Source organism: Pelodiscus sinensis, chromosome 7 (assembly GCF_049634645.1).
Source record: "Pelodiscus sinensis isolate JC-2024 chromosome 7, ASM4963464v1, whole genome shotgun sequence".
NCBI classification, from domain to species: Eukaryota; Metazoa; Chordata; order Testudines; family Trionychidae; genus Pelodiscus; species Pelodiscus sinensis.
Genome location: NC_134717.1, coordinates 10,860,155 through 10,878,129, shown reverse-complemented (window position 1 = coordinate 10,878,129; position 17,975 = coordinate 10,860,155). Strand labels below are relative to the sequence as shown.

At 40.1% G+C, this 17,975-nt stretch overlaps 1 protein-coding gene across 9 annotated transcripts in view; it reads right to left on the bottom strand.

Moving 5' to 3' along the window:
• The window catches only part of KALRN (kalirin RhoGEF kinase), a 790,448-nt gene that overhangs the window by 235,168 nt on the left and 537,305 nt on the right, over window positions 1-17,975 (bottom strand). For all 9 annotated transcript variants that reach the window (XM_075933149.1, XM_075933142.1, XM_075933143.1 and 6 more), the window contains 8 exons: window positions 15,678-15,793; window positions 13,117-13,239; window positions 10,533-10,715; window positions 9,332-9,450; window positions 7,864-7,930; window positions 6,059-6,168; window positions 2,234-2,303; window positions 1,120-1,209 (listed from right to left, as the gene is read on the bottom strand). In XM_075933149.1, the coding sequence (XP_075789264.1) occupies window positions 1,120-1,209; window positions 2,234-2,303; window positions 6,059-6,168; window positions 7,864-7,930; window positions 9,332-9,450; window positions 10,533-10,715; window positions 13,117-13,239; window positions 15,678-15,793 (878 nt within the window). The remainder of the gene's footprint in view (window positions 1-1,119; window positions 1,210-2,233; window positions 2,304-6,058; window positions 6,169-7,863; window positions 7,931-9,331; window positions 9,451-10,532; window positions 10,716-13,116; window positions 13,240-15,677; window positions 15,794-17,975) is intronic.

The following is a 17,975-nucleotide window of genomic DNA, read 5'->3' as shown; positions in this document are numbered from 1 at the left end:
TAATGGAAGATCTTAGCTGAGCAAATACATTTTAATCTGTGTGAACACACTGATAAAGATAAATCTTCTCAAATGTTCCAGTCCCAAGGAAGCCACTTCTAAACTATTAAATAGGCTCAAGTGCCACCTGCTGGTAAAACTATTTAACTATCAAATACACTTTTAGCAAGAGGATCTGGCTAATTCACAAAGAGCACTATGTGGTCCACAGCAAATTACTTTTAAAAAGGATTATTATACTCTTCATTTTTCTGGTTCACTTAAGAGCTCTAACTGCTGAGTTTAACTGAAACAATTTAATCAATGGCTGATAACGAGTTCACATGAGTTGATTCATACAGTTATTACCATGGTATCAGCTGCACGAGTGGGAACCCTGCTGACTGATTATGTTTGCAACTGACTATGTTTAGTGTTTAGGAAAGGAGATGTATTTAAAATTGTAAGGACAAACCACAGTGTTCCCTAAAGGACTGGAATAACAGAGTGTTAATGTGGATGAAAGATGGACCAGACTGCAGAGGTTCAGTGTACACATTTAGTTCAAAGAATCCAAAAGCATGAATGTTTTATCTGATCCACCTCTGTCTGTTAAACTGGGGCTGGATCTTGCAAACACTTATCATCAGGTTAGCACTTTATTACTGGGCATAGTTCAGTTAAACTCAATAGGGTTAACCAATTGTCATGCTTAAGCAAGTGTTCAGTAAGTGTTTTCAGGGTTGGCTTCTTATCTTGGAATTGTAGTGAAACGAGATCCCCTTACTAGATTTTGACATCTCAAAGTATAAATAAAATGAACTCAGACTCTCTTGTTTGATTTTATCACAGGAACCAGAAGACCCAGAGGAACTCTGAACCATGTGAAAACTTAAAATGACTGTAAAACCAGATGATTGTTCCCATAAGGATCGCCCAACCCTACTAGGACCAAGTTTCCCCAGTGATGAAGACTATACATCACACAATTCACATATGCATCATCCAGTGGAAAACCAGATTTGATCTTTGCAATGGAAGGAAAGAATCAAATACCAAAGGAGGAAAAAGGACAAATGTTAAAATTTTCTTTTTCAGCAATAGTGTGTGGTCTGGTGGAGAACACCAAGAACTGCTTACATCAAAAAAAGTCCCTGCATGCTCCAGGATGAGCTGGCTGGAATCAGGCTTGTTTTTGCAGTAGGTGACATATATCTGAAATTTATCTGCCTATGAAAACAAACATAAAGGGAAAAGTAAGGTAAACTATTGCTCTGCTCCCACAATCATCCACTAAGGCTCAGCAGAATAAATACATGCAGTAAACTTGTTCCTGTGACTTTAATGAGAGTGTTGTAGGTTAAATAGAACAATTAAAGTCAAACTGTGTTCTTCTAGCTGAACAGCTGGGAGGCCTATGAGGTGCACCAAATATTAAACCAGTATGGTTTTCTATAACAAATCTTCAGGTAACATCAGAGCGAAGGTTCGTGCAAACATTGTCACATGTATTCTGGGATACTGAGTAAGCGTTAGACTCTACAGAGACCAATCCCTTAAAGGAGATGGGCCATTTAATAACAACTTGTTGGTAAAACACGAACAGTGTCTGAAAAAGTTTACTTCTGCCTTGAAGCGATTATTACAAAGTTAAATGCACTGCCCACCATTGTGGTGCCTCAGAAACATCCCAGGGAAAGAATTTTGGCTCATGGGTGAGTTACACAAACACCTACTCTGGTCACCTGAGTGCCAAATAGGGCCACAATGCCTTTCTACTTCCCTTTTGCTCTCATGGGCCGTAGTAATTTATGGTTGGCCTATATCACTTGTCACCCAGACTGGTTTATCTGGGTTAGCCAAAGAATACAGGAAAACTGGTGGCAGTGGCAGCCTGTCCATAGGTGCGAACTAGGCGGTTGTCTAGAGCGCCAAATTAAATGGCCATTGAGTGGTTTGGAGGTGGGGGTGACGATCGCCTGTTTTGCCTAGGGTGCCAGTTGCCAGCAGCTCGTCTAGGGCCGCTCCTGGCTGGGGTAGTGTGATATGGAGGGATTTAGTTCCCGCAGCTGCCGGGAAGGAACAAACAGGGAGGCAAATGTTCCGTTTGCTTCTCTGTGTGGATGTGCACTCCATGTCACAACATAGCCCTAAATACCCAGCACTCATCACTAGGAAAGTATTATTTGCACCAGTGTCTAGCTTGCTCCTGTTTTGGAGAGATAATAAAGGGTGAAGCAGGAAGCCTGATTACCCAAGTGACAAAGCAGTGACCCACATCTTCAGGCAGTTGTTCGTACTTCTCTAGTTCTTTCAGGAAAATGCTGAAAACGTGAGAGAGAGCTAGAGTTAGTTACTATGTATGGCTAAATATCTAACTCATGCTAAGATAACTATTAAAAGTATCTTCATTACAAATAATCATTAGCAATGGAATAATGCTGTAGGGTCAACAACATGATATGAAGGTATGAACTAACCCATCTTCACAGCAACCTTGTCAGGGGGATATTTAGAGAAGGTTGGGAAATAGTTTGCCCATCTATGAACATTTCTGAAATTTCAAAAATCTTCCCATTCTGAATCAGCACAAAACAGTGACCTCTTGCAATTTTTGAAAGAAAGAAAAAAAGAAAAAGAAAGACCTACCCCATTATAGCCAAAAGCCCAGTGGGTCAGAGCACTTGCCAAATTCTAGTATTTGCTCTAATTCAGTGGCTCCCAACCCTTTTGAGGATACGGACCCTTTTCAATCTATTAACATTTTATGGACCGCCCCCCAAATATAGCTGTGCCTGCAGTCTGCACGTCCCTCGGCCCACACTGCTTCCCGAGCAGCATCCCTCAGCCTGCTGGGGAAGCAGAGCGGGTTGAAGGATGTGCTGGCAGCCAGCAAGTCCCTCAGCTCGCGCTGCTTCCTGAGCCACAGGAAGCAACACGGGTTGAAGGACATGCTGGTTGCGAGAGACTCCATGTGGACCCTCTATAGTACCTCTGTGGATCCCCAGGGGCTCGCAGACCACAGGTTGGGAACCACTGCTCTAATTCAAGCAGAGTAGGGTCGTGAATCTGGGTCTCCGAAGTCAAAGTGGGGGTGGGTGGGTTGTTAACCACTAGGCTATCAGGGATCATTTCTCAAACCTGGGAAACCTTCCTAAAGAAAGTTTTGTCAAAACTATTTTTCATGAAAAAAAATTCATTTTTAACAAATAGGCATTCTCTGTCAAAAACCCTTTTGTTAAAAACTTCCCAACCTCTTCTAATAGCATTATCCCTATTTTACACGTGAGAAATGAATCAGAGAAGCTTGCTGATTTACCCAACACTATGCAGTGTGTCAACAATAGAGCAAGGACAGGAGTTTATGGTTTCTGACCACTACACCATTCCACTATAGTATTTTAGGCTAAATTAGGGAATGACAGCAATTTAATGAATTGAGAGTTAGTCTCAGGTTATCACCGGTCAACAATGCATGGGATGTTCATCTTCTGCTGAAATGTGGAAAATTTTATGTCACTCAAGTTACTCCTCTGGCTTTGGAAAGCACTATGTCCAATGCTTGGCTGCAATGAGGATCACCAAACAGAACGAATAACAGGGTGTGAAAACAGTTGTATGTGCTATATACTACTGTGTTCTAAGATAGCAAGTCCTATTGGATCTCCAGAATACAAACCTCAGATGCTTCAAAACGAACACAACAAATGGGAGGCATACCACAATGGGAAAAGGAGGAATTGGGATGAAAACTGGACAATCTCATTGCTCAGTTAAGTAGCAAATGGGTGCAGTGGAGGGGGAAACGGACTCTACCAATAAGAAATTTGGGCATTTTAAGTGGTCTAGTAGTTTATATATCCACCAGGTATAGATCATTCTTTATGTAACTGAAATAGTTTGAACCTGTACAGTCTGAGAATGATATGGTTTCTGTTGCAATATATCTATTTATATATTAAGAGAGCAGAAGTTTCACTTAAAGGCTATATATACACAACGGGTTTTGCCGGAAGAGGCAATGCAAATGAAGCACTAATTAGCATTTTCTCGTGCTTCATTTGCATAATCTCTTCTGATCCGTTTTTGCTCAAGGGACTTTTGCGAAAAACATGCAGTGTGGCTGTTTCCTTTTTGCGCAAAAACGAGAGGCATAAGGATCATGTGAAAACTGCTTGTTTTTGCACAAAAACGGATCGGAAGAGATTATGCAAATGTAGTACGAGAAAATGCTAATCAGCACTTCATTTGCATTGCCTCTTCTGGCAAAACCCATAGTGTAGATGTAGCCTTTATCTGATGGAAGTGCAGACAATTCATTAGAACTGCAGTTCCTTAGAACTGCAAAGTGTTGTTTTGATGTGTTTGCTTCGAAAATTGCCTTACTTTATGATGTACAAATTGAAGAGTCTTCATTTGAATTGCAATTATGGGGTCCAGAGTCCTTTGGATGTTGTGTATATAACTCCCATTGTGTGCTCATATATGCTAAGGGAAGAATAAGTCTGAATGGAAATCTGATTAATATGAGGTTATAGTCCCAAACTGATGTAGGGAACTACAGGTTAGCTGTAAGTATAGGTGGCTCTAGGACTTTCTCCCCTTGACCATTCCTTTTGTTTCTAGCCTTTGTTCAAGAGATGATATGTTTGATGGGCAAGCTTCCAGATGTCTATTTAAATGGCTCACATTACTGAATTCATCTCAATACAGTAAACTGATAGGATTTACAGATCAAGCAGTCTGTTTCCATCCAATTTGGCTGATCAAGTCCTTCAGTGAGACACGATTTGATTCTGTGCCCATGACATTAGTGCAAAGAGCCCAGGGTATGTCTACACTACCCCGCTAGTTCGAACTAGCGGGGTAATGTAGGCATACCGCACTTGCAAATGAAGCCCGGGATTTGAATTTCCCGGGCTTCATTTGCATAAGCGGGGAGCCGCCATTTTTAAAACCCCGCTGGTTCAAACCCCGTGCACCTTCCTATTCCACGAGGTGTACCGGTAGTTCGGAATAGGAAGCCTAGTCCGAACTACCTAGTTCGAGCCCCGTGTAGCCGCGCTGCACGGGGTTCGAACCAGCGGGGTTTTAAAAATGGTGGCTCCCCGCTTATGCAAATGAAGCCCGGGAAATTCAAATCCCGGGCTTCATTTGTAAGTGCGGTATGCCTACATTACCCCGCTAGTTCGAACTAGCGGGGTAGTGTAGACATACCCCCCTTGAGTTCACTGATTTAGGACCAGATTGTTGATGCTCTGTTTGACTCATGTAACACAAGAAGATCTTTATCAGGCTGGAAAAATTTGTCATGAGTGATAAAATCTTGCAGTGGGTTTCAGATGAGCTAAGAATGCGAGAGACTCTCAGACTTTTAACAATAAATAAATCTAATTATTCAGAAATAATAATAATTACTGTTTTGCTTCCTGAGACTTGCTGGCTAGAGAATCTATCCCTCTAATTTTGATTAACTTCATTTGGTAACAAGGATCTCATCAATCAGTTTATAACCCGAGATTTTTTTTGTGGGGTTTGTATGGAAACAGTGACCTGGACCTTTAACTTCTAAATAGGAAAAATGTTACAATGATACATATATGTACTGGTACATATACTGTACTATGCAAGTAGGTCTCATTTTTCCCATCTCCAAAATTGAGGGAACCCTATATAACCTCTTGGTGTCTGAACTTTCCCAAAAGAAGTCTAATGCCACCTGCTTCACAGTGGAGCAAAGCTTAATTCATTACTGTTTGTAGAATGGTCACAGATACTTAGATGGATAGAGCTAATAGGACTGCAAAGCATTATTATTATCTTATTATTACTAGACTGGCTTGCATGTTTTTAATCAGCTATAATCATATTTAGAATAAAGTTTTAATGGTTTTTAAAAAAAGAAGTAAACAAGGAAAGAGTTAGTATTCCCCAGGTCTGGATCCATAACTACAGGCCTTTCTATAAATACTACTATATCTGTTCTCAGCACATGTTATACACGCATATAGAATGGTTTGGAGTTTTTTATTTTGTTTTTTGATCAATGAACCTTCCTGAACACGTTAGGAAAACCTACTTGTTATGAAAGTCATAAATCTCCTGAATGTTGCCAAAGATGATATGTTCTTTATTAAGAATCCCCGGGGGTATCTCCTCCACTCCACTTGTCATTTCCCAAAGGTAGGTCTGGAAGACACAAGAAATTCTTAGTACCAAGAAGTGCAGAGCAAATGAACAGAGCTTCCTGTTTTCCTGTCAAAGGCACAGACTGACAAGGGAAATGTGCACTTGGAGATTAAATGAATAAACTGAAAAGAAATAAAAAGGAAGTGCTTCAGTGATGTGAAAAATGTCTCAGGAAATTCAAAGTGCTGTCACAGAGAAGGATGTCTGAGGAGGAAGTGAAATCATGCTGACAAAACCAGAGCTCCCTGTTTCTCTTAATACTCACTGCCGATGCCCAAATAGAACTACAGACAGAAAACAGTTCAAAGGTAAGATGAGTTCACAACCTCAAGAGTGAAGCATTTATCATTCTCTGCATAAAGCCACATTCTAGATGTAGGATCTTGAATGCTAACCTCCTTCTGTAAAATTTACCTTGTTTACTGTTGTCAGCATCATAGACTTGCTCAGATTGAACCCTTAATAGAGTTTGGCAAACTGTCTTCCACCAAGTATTTATGATTGTGATACAGCCCCTTTTTCTGTTCCCAAATTATCCTGGCACAGATTTCAAATGTTAATGAAATCTTACATACAAATTATTTAATGGATGTTTAAAACAAACAAATTTCAGTTTTTGGGTTAAGTTATAAAGTATTTGCTATTCATAGTTACTTAGTTATGCTATGGTATTGGCAACCATAGACTCATAGACTTTAAGGTCAATAGGGAATATTATAATCATCTTAGTATGATCTCTTGCACAATGCAAGCCACAGAACCTAACCTTCCCATTCCTGGAATAGACCTCTATTCTCTGTGTAAGCTACTGAAATCCTTAAACTATGATTTAAAGACTTTAAATTACAGAAAATCTATGCTCTGAATGGATGAAGCTTTTAGAAACAGAGGAGAGCTCAGACTGTCACTTGGGATGCAAATATTTACACAGTGACATATTCATAAGAGTATCTGCAATACTTTCTGGCAATGTAAAAAAAAAGATCATTCTACTGCTTCCCCAACTCCCATCCATAGGTGCTAACTCTGGGTACTCTGGGGCTGGTGCCGACAGAGAGAAAAATAGTGGGTGCTTAACACTCATCAACAGCCCCTCCCCTGATCAGTCATCCTCTTTAGTGGCTTCCACCTGCTGGTGGGCCTTGCTGATCAGCTCCTCCCACTCCTTCCCATGCCTCCTGCCCACCACTCATCAGCTGTATGCAGGAGGTGCTAGGGAAGAGGGGGATGAGTGGGGATGGGAGGAAGCAGAGGAGGAAATGGAATGAGGTGGGTAGAAGCATGGTGGAAGCTTGGGAGAAGGAGGAGGGTGGGGGCAGGACTTGGGGTGGAGCAGGGGCAGTAAGAGGTGGGGTGAGGCCTTAGGAAAACGTGTGGAGTGGGGATGGGGCCGGGGCCAGGGCCTGGAGTAGAGGCTGGGCACCCCTTGGGAACTGAGGAAGTTGGCACCTATACTCCCACCAGTGCAAATGTAACTATCTGTAGTCTCCACCCATGCTTCGTCTTCTCCTGTACACCACTGCAGGGGGCCAGAGAAACTGAATTGAGGGAACAGCCTATCTGCCTTAGCACCCTATCACTGCCCCTTCCAGGTGCCAGTCAGTGACTGAAACTCAGGCTTTACTGTACAGCTTTGTAAAGCACAAATATATGTGCGAATGAGAGTACTCTGACTTTAAAGGGCAAAGAACTTACCTCTAAACATTCATGCAAGTCCCTGACATAAGCTTTTTCAGTCTGAAGCAGTTCAGCCATAATGAATCTGGAAGGAGGAAGATCTTTCAGTCAGCTTGGACAAAATACACACTTATAGCATTAATAAAAAGAAATGTTCTCTTCTACTTTTGTCATAAATCAGTGCACTTCCACTCTAATTTTCATCTAACTGGTATTACTTAGGCTCTAGTGGAATATAAATAAATAAAATAAATAAAACCTTCCAAATCTATGAATAAAATATCACTCATTTTCAAGTCACATGGGACCAATCTTACACATAAAATGTTTTACATTTTAAACAAATACAGCCTTTCGGAATAAAATCCAATTACAATATGTTTCTCCAATGATTTGGTGTGTCTTTTCTTTGAGCCAGTCCTGAAGTCCTTAGTCATGTGGCTCCCTCCTAGTCTACTGAAGATTTGCATAAATAAGGTTTCTGAAGTTGGCCTAGACAACCTACATTTGTAGAAGTATGCACTATTTATGGGCTACCTAGTGTCACCCATACTTATGTTGAGTAGTACTTTGATTTTGTTGGAACTATTTGAGGAGTAAACTACTCTCTGTATCAGGTTGGCACAGTCTAAACCTTTAGGTGGCTAAGTTATTAGGTGCCAACTTTATACAAATAGATGTTGATATTCTGAGTTTCTGAGCAACCACTGCTCCAACTGAAGTCAATAAAAGCTTAGGAAGTTCAATACATCTGAAAGAAAGTAGGTTCTAGGTTTCTTATGCTGAACGTCCACACATTTTGAAAATAGACCTATATTTTATGAAACCACATATATAACATCCCCTCAAACCCAAATAACTTCTTATTCAGTCCCTCCATCACTCTAAATATTTCACAGGCTTGACAAAGGGTATCTGTGTAAATTACACACAGATTAAGACAAAGTGTGGGCTGCAAATTACAGTTTTTCCATATTTTAGCCTGGCTGATAAAACTTTTAGTTCTGAGATTTTTAAATCTAAGCCCTGAGAATTTTAAACGCCATGAGTGAAATGCTGGCCTTACTGAAATCAATGTCACAACTCCCCTGGATATCAGTGGATTTAGGATTTCATCCCATTTGATCATAAAAGGTTAATTGAGACATAAGGTTTGATTGCTCATATACATATTATTTTAACTTTCTCTTCCCCTTGTCATGCAGACAGAAAGACCCCATAGTGATAACAAATCTCTCAATTATTACAACCAGCATGTACTAATCCACTTCTTTGATTCACTCATTAACCTTTTGGGAAATAATTAATCACAAAGAAATTCAAACTACTTCTTTTGAAATCGCTCCAACCTATAATCACAATTTCTATTCTAGCCCATACAGACATTTATCAGTGGCCCCACAACTGGCTGGAATTATGGAGTTGTGTCCATGGGAATGGGTCAGTTCATGTTCGGTGTTGTTGCAGTGTGTGTTTTGGGACATACTCTTTCTTTCTGGCTGATTTCCTTTTTTCTTCATTAACCTCATGATTTGCATCTCGCAGCTTCACCTCCCGGTCTGAAAGACTTGCTGGAATGATGTCCAGTTCCAGATCCTTGTTATCCTATAAACAGCAACAATTCAAATTGTCATTTGGGTTTAATCCCAGTGCTATGTAATAGATAATACATTCAAAGACTAAACAGACAAAAAGGAAAAAAAAATAGGACAAAACTGCTAAACATAAAATGAATCAAATTCAGAGATAAAGTATTAAAGACACAGAGATAGAGACATCAACAGCACCATTTCATAGTGCTTCACCTGGAAAGAATTTTTTTGAAATGGAAAGACTATGTATTAACAAAGGTCTCTACCATTACTTTCAGACCTTATACTTTGGGGCTAAATTAGTTGAGTAGCACCGTACTAAAAAAAACAGTGCAATAATTGAAAATGAGGCTTTACCCAGTGTAAAGGTATTTCAATCTAGTCTCAGAGTAGACCAATTTGTTTTAAAGGGACTTTTCACCTGCAGAATTTGATTTTCAAGGCAAGTTAGTAGGTATTTATCCTACAATGTGTTCAGAAAGAAACACAGCATACCGATTCCCACTATACTAGGTTCAATAACTGTTTCCAATTATCTTCTGCCCCTGGAATTCCAATCCAGACAGTGATTAGGAGTTTGCATAAGATAGAAGCCTCTGCTAGACAGGGGTCTTTAAATTATGGGTTTGGTGAGGATGACTGTGTGTGTCCTTTATGAGTTTGTAGCATGAATGCCTGAAAGGGTTTTAAAGGTTTTTACCCACAGTACAAAATACCCAAAGTATGAATTTTTGTTTCCTGTGCTTCACTGGATAGCTCCCTTGGAGAATCCAGATATGTGATGGGGAACTCTCAGACCTTAGCTGTAAGGGTTGGGATGTGGAAATCTAGACCAATGCCTGGGAAGAAGAGTTGTGATTTATGATACAATTAACATGGATTGTTAACCTGATTAATCTGTTGCCCACTGCCCCACTGTATCCATAGATCTCCTTTTAATGGGTACAAACATTTGTGTAGAAGTCTCTTCTTTCCTCCTCTTCAACTATGAGCCTGTTAGCCTACTGACCTCCAATGAGTAGCTTTCTCTCTGTAGGCAGAGCTATTTCTGGACTGCTTGGTATAATATCACAGCAGGACATTGACTTACAGTACCTCTGTATTGATTCCAAGGGCTTTTTCCAGTGAGTAGCGGTATTTCCCCATCCTCAGAGAGAAGTCTCGATAGCGTTTGTCAACAGTGGTGACCCATTTCCTGATTTCAGTGGCATGTATATGTCCTTTTTCTACAAAGCTGTCAGCCAGCTGTATGAGCAGTTTCACCTTCTCCTTGGTTTGCTGCCCAAAACATGGCCCGTAGTTATGACAGGTTTATTGTGATTTCTTTTTAATTCACACAGCAGCCAGATGCAGTTCACAATCTTTCACATACTAAAATAAAGACTTTATTTAATAATACATAAAGTTCAGAAGCTTTAAACTTCTACATATCCTGTAGAAAGGCAATGCCATTTTTCAAGGAAGACTCAGTGTTAATCAATAGAATTCATTTTGCAAGGGGAGAAACCCTTGCATGAAATATGGAAAGTTAAGTCACCAGAACTGCATAAAGGAAAACTATGAGGAAAAGTTGGCATACCTTTTCTTTCTTAACCTATTACTTCTTGTTTTGATGCCATGAACCCTAGCGAAATATCAAAGCCTGGTTTGTAACAGCTATGATCTTGGACAGTGGATACAAGTTTCCCATCACAATATATACTGTACACAATCATTCTGAATCCATGTTTAGGTAACTCTTTTAAACATTTTGTCATCAGCACTTCAAAACATCAGCTGGTGAGGTGGGCTTGAGTATCTGATTTCTGCTTTAGATTAAAATATGAATGAAATTTCTGGGATGTTTGAATATAATTATATTGATTATTGAGGTCACAGAGTCCTATACAAGTATTGGATACAGATGTAAAACAATGCTATAGTTCTCATCACAGTATTAAAAAATAAAAGTGACTAAGATATAAAATTCATACCCAGACTTCTTACCTCCTGCAAAAGTTTTATTCTAATCAGGTTCTTACACTGCCATAAGCCCCGTGGGATTTGATGTTTATGGATGTTTTAGATCAGAAATTGGCTCAGTCCATTATAGAAAAATGGGACAATATTAACATTCAGAGCTGGATTTTAAGTATGGATTCCCAACTCCTCCCCCAGAAATTGAAGGTGTCTGGATTTGGACCCAGACTGTCTGTGGTGAAAAGTGCTTATAAAAGTAAATGTCTAAAGTACAAAAAATAGAGTGAGTTCCATCCGTGACTCAAACATTAATCTTCAAAAGCAGAATGAGACTCAAAGTACTTCCTGATGAATACTACATGGCCTGCTTTTCAGAAGCTTGGCACTTTGGAAAATCTACCTAGGAATACACAAATGTGTTTTGCTCCACAACATTTTCAAGAGATTTCAAAACTTAAAGGCAATTCTAGATGTTCCGCTAGAAAGACACATGAATGGGATAATCTGTGGCCACCTCAACAGCACTAGAAAATTAAACTTGTTTCATTAAATTCAATTTCACCCTGTGAGAAGGCAAGTGATTCACAAAATTATCAATTCTGTTGATCTTGCATCTTCACCTTGGATAAGAAAATATTGTAATTGGAAAATGGTTCATTGACATCTTATTGTGAAGGTAACAGTGGTCTGCAAGAGGCACTTGTTTAAGGCACTGAAAACCAACTAGAGTTGTTGTATGAAAAGTGCATTGTATCCACTTGAATTATTTGTCATTATTAATCTCCATTTGCACAAACTTAGTCACTCACTAACTTTTATTTTAAAAAAAGGGAAGGGGAGTCTGAGATTCAAACCCACACACACATGGACAGTCACATGAAGAAATAAGGAATATGAATTTCTATACACAATGGATTGAGTCCACATAACACCGAGGCTAGTGCGGTGCTGCATTTAGACTTAACAGTCACAGATAAGGATCTAAATTGCTAATACCCTGGTGGATTCAGTGTATTTTGTCTGTAAATTAACTTTAGTTTGGATTTGTTTGCCTGAAGCAGTTCCAACCCCATCATCAATCTATGACAATCCCAAATTCCACAGAAATCTGCCATAGAAATTAATAGATTCTTGCTCATGAAGCACAGGATACAACAGAACTAATCCTAGGAATTTACACACCCATTCATTAGAAATACTTCATTGGGATCAATGGAGCACTTCTAATGAAGAGTATGGCCATAAGTAGTCAGTCCACAGAGAATCAATTACACAAATTGCAACAGTAATTACAGAAGGAACATTCAGGGAGGACAAGGTGACCTCAGTTATGTTATGCTAAATTATCTTTTTTTTTTTTTTTTACAAAATTCTTTGGGACTGGAGTTTTACAATGTCTAAGTTAGAAATTTAACACCTGTGAATTATACCTTGTACCAATCAGCTCTTCCTGCTTTAGAACAGAGCAAAACTATGCCATCATCAAAACAGATGATATAAAAATCCCATTTTGTGCACATGACTGGTAAAAAAATGGTGTCTCACAGTTCTCAAAAGAAAAAGTTCCCTCCTGGGCCAAGAATGTCAACAGTAGATTCCAGAATCCAGAGAATATTTATTGCACAGTTCTAAGCCCTTGACAAAGGAAGTGTGATACAGAAACCACAAACACAGGCTCACAAAAAGCAGATGCCATACTTAGAATGTTGTAACTGTTTACCTTGGCGGGTACTCTGAATTCTCCATATTCTTTCAGGAGTTCCTGAGTTTCTTCTGCTGATTCCCCTGTGGAGGTGTGAGTAGAGAGGTAATATTCACCTGTTTCTTGGATCCAGTCTAAGGCCTGGGAATAGCAGAAGCAATCAAAGAAAATTAAAAAATAGTTTTGTGTATTTAAAAAATTATTCCTCTTATGAAAACTCTTACAAATGAAGGATCTTAGTTCCTGTGAGACCTCATGTTTTGTGAATGAAAACATACTCAGTCAAGGGACACATTAAGAGAACCCATCAGTTGAAGCAGATGGCCAGATTCAGAGGTGATATGTAAAGTGGCATAAATTACTTGACAGTGAATGAGTGAATTATGGGATTTTAAGTGAGAGTAATTCTCTGGTTCAGCTGCACTACAGTCAGTGGCTAAACACAATCCAGGCATCCCCCTTACACAGGGAGAATTTTAATGGGGGCAAAACAACTGCGTTTCCATATACTTTATACTGGGAGGAGGGCACCGTGCAACTGGAGTGGGACCAAAAAGAAGGCTTGTACTGGGAAAAACAACTGCCAGGAGAATGAGTGAGAGTCCTCCCCACTCCAACTCTTATACCTATTAACCAGCATTTTCTTAAATTGTCCAGCCTCCTCACATGCAAGCTGCACAAATATCAGGCCTGACTCTTTATTGCCTTGCCTGTTTAGTGATTTATGCCTGTGAAAAGGAGAAAAGGGAGGAAGGATGAGTGGAAGTCCAGCAGTGAGGGCTTTAATCTGAGATTTGGGAGACGCAGGTTTAATTCTCTATTTTGCCACAGAATTCCAGTGTGGCCTTGGCCAAGCCAACTGGGTATGATCACCCTGTAATTAGGCACTCCCATCTGGCATGTGCCAGCTGACTCTGGTATGTGGGGCTCTGGCCAATTGGATGTCTCATTGTGGTGTAGATGTTTGGGATCAGACTGGACCCCAGGCTCTAGGACCCTGCTTGGTAAGATGGTCCCTGAGCCAGAACATTGACACTGCAATTAAAGAGCCCCTTAGCCTCTGCCTTGCAAACCTGAGTCAACTGGCACAGGCCAGACACAGGTGTCTACCTGCAGTGTAGACATACCCTAAGTCTCTCTGTGCCTCAGTTCTCCATCTGTAAATCAATTATTTGCTTATCTCACAGGGGGTTGTAAGAATAACAAAATTCAAAACCACATATTTGTGTGGCACCCGTGACCCAGATATTAAGAAGATAGATGCCAAAAAAAAAAAAAAATCATAGGATCATAGAATACTAGAACTTGAAGGGAGCTTGAGTGGTCATCAAGTCCAGTCTCCTGCCCCCATGGCAGGACCATATGCAGAAGATAAACAGTGTAAAGCGCTAGCTGGTCAAAATTCTCCTGTCACTCAACAATAAGCACTTTGCACTATTATAAAATGACTACACAAGGGAAAGGCTGTAGAGACTTTCACCTTTATATTTCCTTATATTCAGTTGGGGTGCGTCTACACAGCAGCGTAATTTCGGAATAATGGCCAATATTCCGAAATAACAATGCAAGAGTCTACACAGCAATTCTGTTATTTCAAAATAAATTCTAAATAATAGACGGCTTATTCTGATTTCTGTAAACCTCATTCCACGAGGAATAGCGCCTATTTTGAAATAGCAGTAGTGTGGATACTCCACTGCTGCTATTTTGAAATAGCTCTTCCCTAGGGCCACTCAAAATAATTATTCCCTGGTGCTTCCTGGGGCTCTAAATCGAGGTAGCATGTCCACATTAGGGGAGCCTGCCTCGTACTAATTTCAAGGCTTCCCTGAAGTGTAGATGTGCTATCATGAAATAAGATATTTCGGAATATTTCTTCCAGATTAGCTTATTTTGAAATAAGCATGCAGTGTAGACGTACCCTTAGACTGACTTACACCCACTTGCCAACACATAATTTACCACCTTACACCTCTTTGTTAGATTTGGCCCTGGAACTGGAATAAGGCACAAAAGGCTATAATAACAGTGGGAACAAATGTCTCAATTTTAGATACTTTTCTGGCTATACCTCACTGTTCCAGACCCTTGCAGTCAAAATCTGTAATTCAGGAAAATCCCCCTTACTTCAAGTTACATTCACGTAAGACTTTCCTGGGTTATGTCAGACTCCCTTAATTACCACTAACAAGGAGAAATTCATACAACTTTACAAATTCTTTTTGTAACTAGTCCACAGTTTTGTTGGCTCTGTCAGTGTACTCTGTAAGACAGAGAAAGTTATATTTGAAGCTCTTTTCATTGAGGGGCTTAAGCATGTATTTTAATGTTTCATTCTACTTGCTTTCAAATGGCCGAGCAAAGATGGCTGAGCATTTGAATTAATAAAATGTTTATTCTTGTTTTTTTTTTAAATACCTCCAAGATGTAGGGTTTTCCCTGCCATTTCTATTTATCAGTTACAAATCAGAGAGTGGAGATATGATCCTGAGAGGCAATAAAAGCCCAGCACAAAAGGGTGATATAGATATAACAGTGACCGATTAAAAATCCCAGACTGGACTGGGTCTTTACTGTACCTGTTTGGCACTGCGCTCAAAGACCACGTATTGTTGGCACTGATCTAATCTCCGTTTCTTTAAAGTCCAGAAGTGAAGAACCCGGTTCTCTCTCTGCAGCAGCTCACTCAGAATGGCTGTGGAGTCAAACAGAATGGGGCTATACTGGACTCAGATATAAACCAACATAAGCCTGAGCTCATTTCCCAGTCACAAGCGTAACCTTGCTGGAGTAGAGACCTTCAGACCATCCTTCTTAACAAAACATTGAGTTAAAGAAAGGTGGTTTAAAAAATGCAAAACAAATTGGCGGAATTCTGGGGAACTTGGGGAATTTTCTTTTCAACTGAAAAAAAATCAATATTAGTAACAATTAAACCAGTTTCAGCATTACCAGGCATTAGTGACTTAGGGTATGTCTAGACTGCATCCCTCTGTTGGCAGAGGAATGCAGATTAAGCAGGTTGACATTGCAAATAAGCAGGGATTTAAATATCCCATTCCTAATTTGCATAAAAATGGCCACCGCGTTTTGCCGACTCAGAACTTTTCCGGCAAAAAGTGGCAGTCTAGAGGGGGATCTGTCGAGAAAGAAAGCCTTTTTCGACAGATCCCTTATGCCTCCTGCAAGGAGATTTACAGGATCTGTCAAAAAAGGCTTTCTTTCTCGACACATCCCCCTCTAGACTGCTGCTTTTTGCTGACAAAGTGCCGAGTTGTCAAAACGCGATGGCCATTTTTATGCAAATTAGGCACGGGATATTTAAATCCCTGCCTCATTTGCAATGTCGACCTGTCTAATCTGCATCCCTCTGGCAACAGAGAGATGCAGTCTAGACATACCCTAGTGTGGGGGATGTAGAAAATGCCAAAATAGAGTTTAGTTAAATTTAGAGCCAACATAACTTGACGCACATTATTTTTGCAACTTCACTGCATGTTCTAGCCTGCTGCTTCACTCAGAGGTCCAGAATAATAGCAACAGGAAAAGAAAAGTTGCACTTTTACTCTATTCTACCCGGTGGAGAGCTTGATACTGGATAGCATCTTAGTCCAAGCAGAAGAAATGACCTTTTAGAAGTATCAAATACTTGTGCACAATTTAGGGAGGAATCAGGTTCAGTCCTCATGGAAAAAATGGTGCCTCTCCTCTGCAGGGGAAACAAACCGGCAAATTTCCACTAGATGGGGAACATAAGGTTTGTGGAGCCGGTGAAGGGGCTGGAAACTCTGGAGACCAATTTGCAGCCCTTTACAGTGAATTCTGGTTTGGGAGGGTAAGGACAGGACTTGAGGATCCACTACTACACATTGATTAACTCCCCTTTCCTCTCCACAGAGTGAGGTGGTATAGGGCTTTATGCAGATGACTGCAATCTTGAGTCCAAAGGCCTTGGAGCAGCTGACGTAGCTTTGCTGTTACTTAATGCCCTAAAGAGGCATATGTTATCTTCTAACCTGTGTCAACCCAAGCTATGTAGACTTGACAATGGGGACAGGCCCTTCACAACCAAAACACAGGCCTCTATTTCTTGAGCTACAGAATGATTAAGAATAGGTGTCACCTTTATGGGAACCATTGAGAGGGATGTGACACACTTAGCCAGTGCGTGACACACATTAATTTAAAAATGAAGATTTGCTGGCCAGACTCTCAGCAAGCAAAATTCTACAGCTGTTTTTATAAGACAATGGAAGTTTTGGTCACTGGGCCTGTTAACACAAAAATATTGACTGGAATCAAGTATAAAGTAATATAGTTCCCCAGGTGGACATTCTCTATTCCAAATTAAAAGTGATTTTATTCCAGAATAATAACAGTGCTTTGGAAGCTCACTAATTATTCTGGAATAAATTGATTTTTAGTCCACAGTAGTGTGTCCACATGGGGAGCTAGTGTGGACTAGCCTATTTGGCAATAGCCAGCCCAGTCATGCCCAGCTTGAGGTCTAAGGCCCAGAGTCTACAAGACACTTATATACAAATAGAAATAAAGCGGATATCCGCTCATTTGCAGAGTCTATATATAAAATCTGTATTGCCATTCATCTGCTCCTTTCTACAGCTTTCACAAGTAAATTCAATATTTAAAAAATGGCTTAGTTCTGCAGATTCACTCTGGCTCCTATTTAGCAGCATTTCACACGATTGCTGGGGGCAGACTAGCAACTGTTCAATGAAGAGTGGAGGCTAAAACTTCAAATATAGCATCATGTTGCAACAATGTTCTTTTGACCAAGTTTAAGAGACTAGTGAAGAATAGTGGGGTTAGAACTTGACATGGCAGTATGATCATACAAAAATGGCATAAAAATGGAT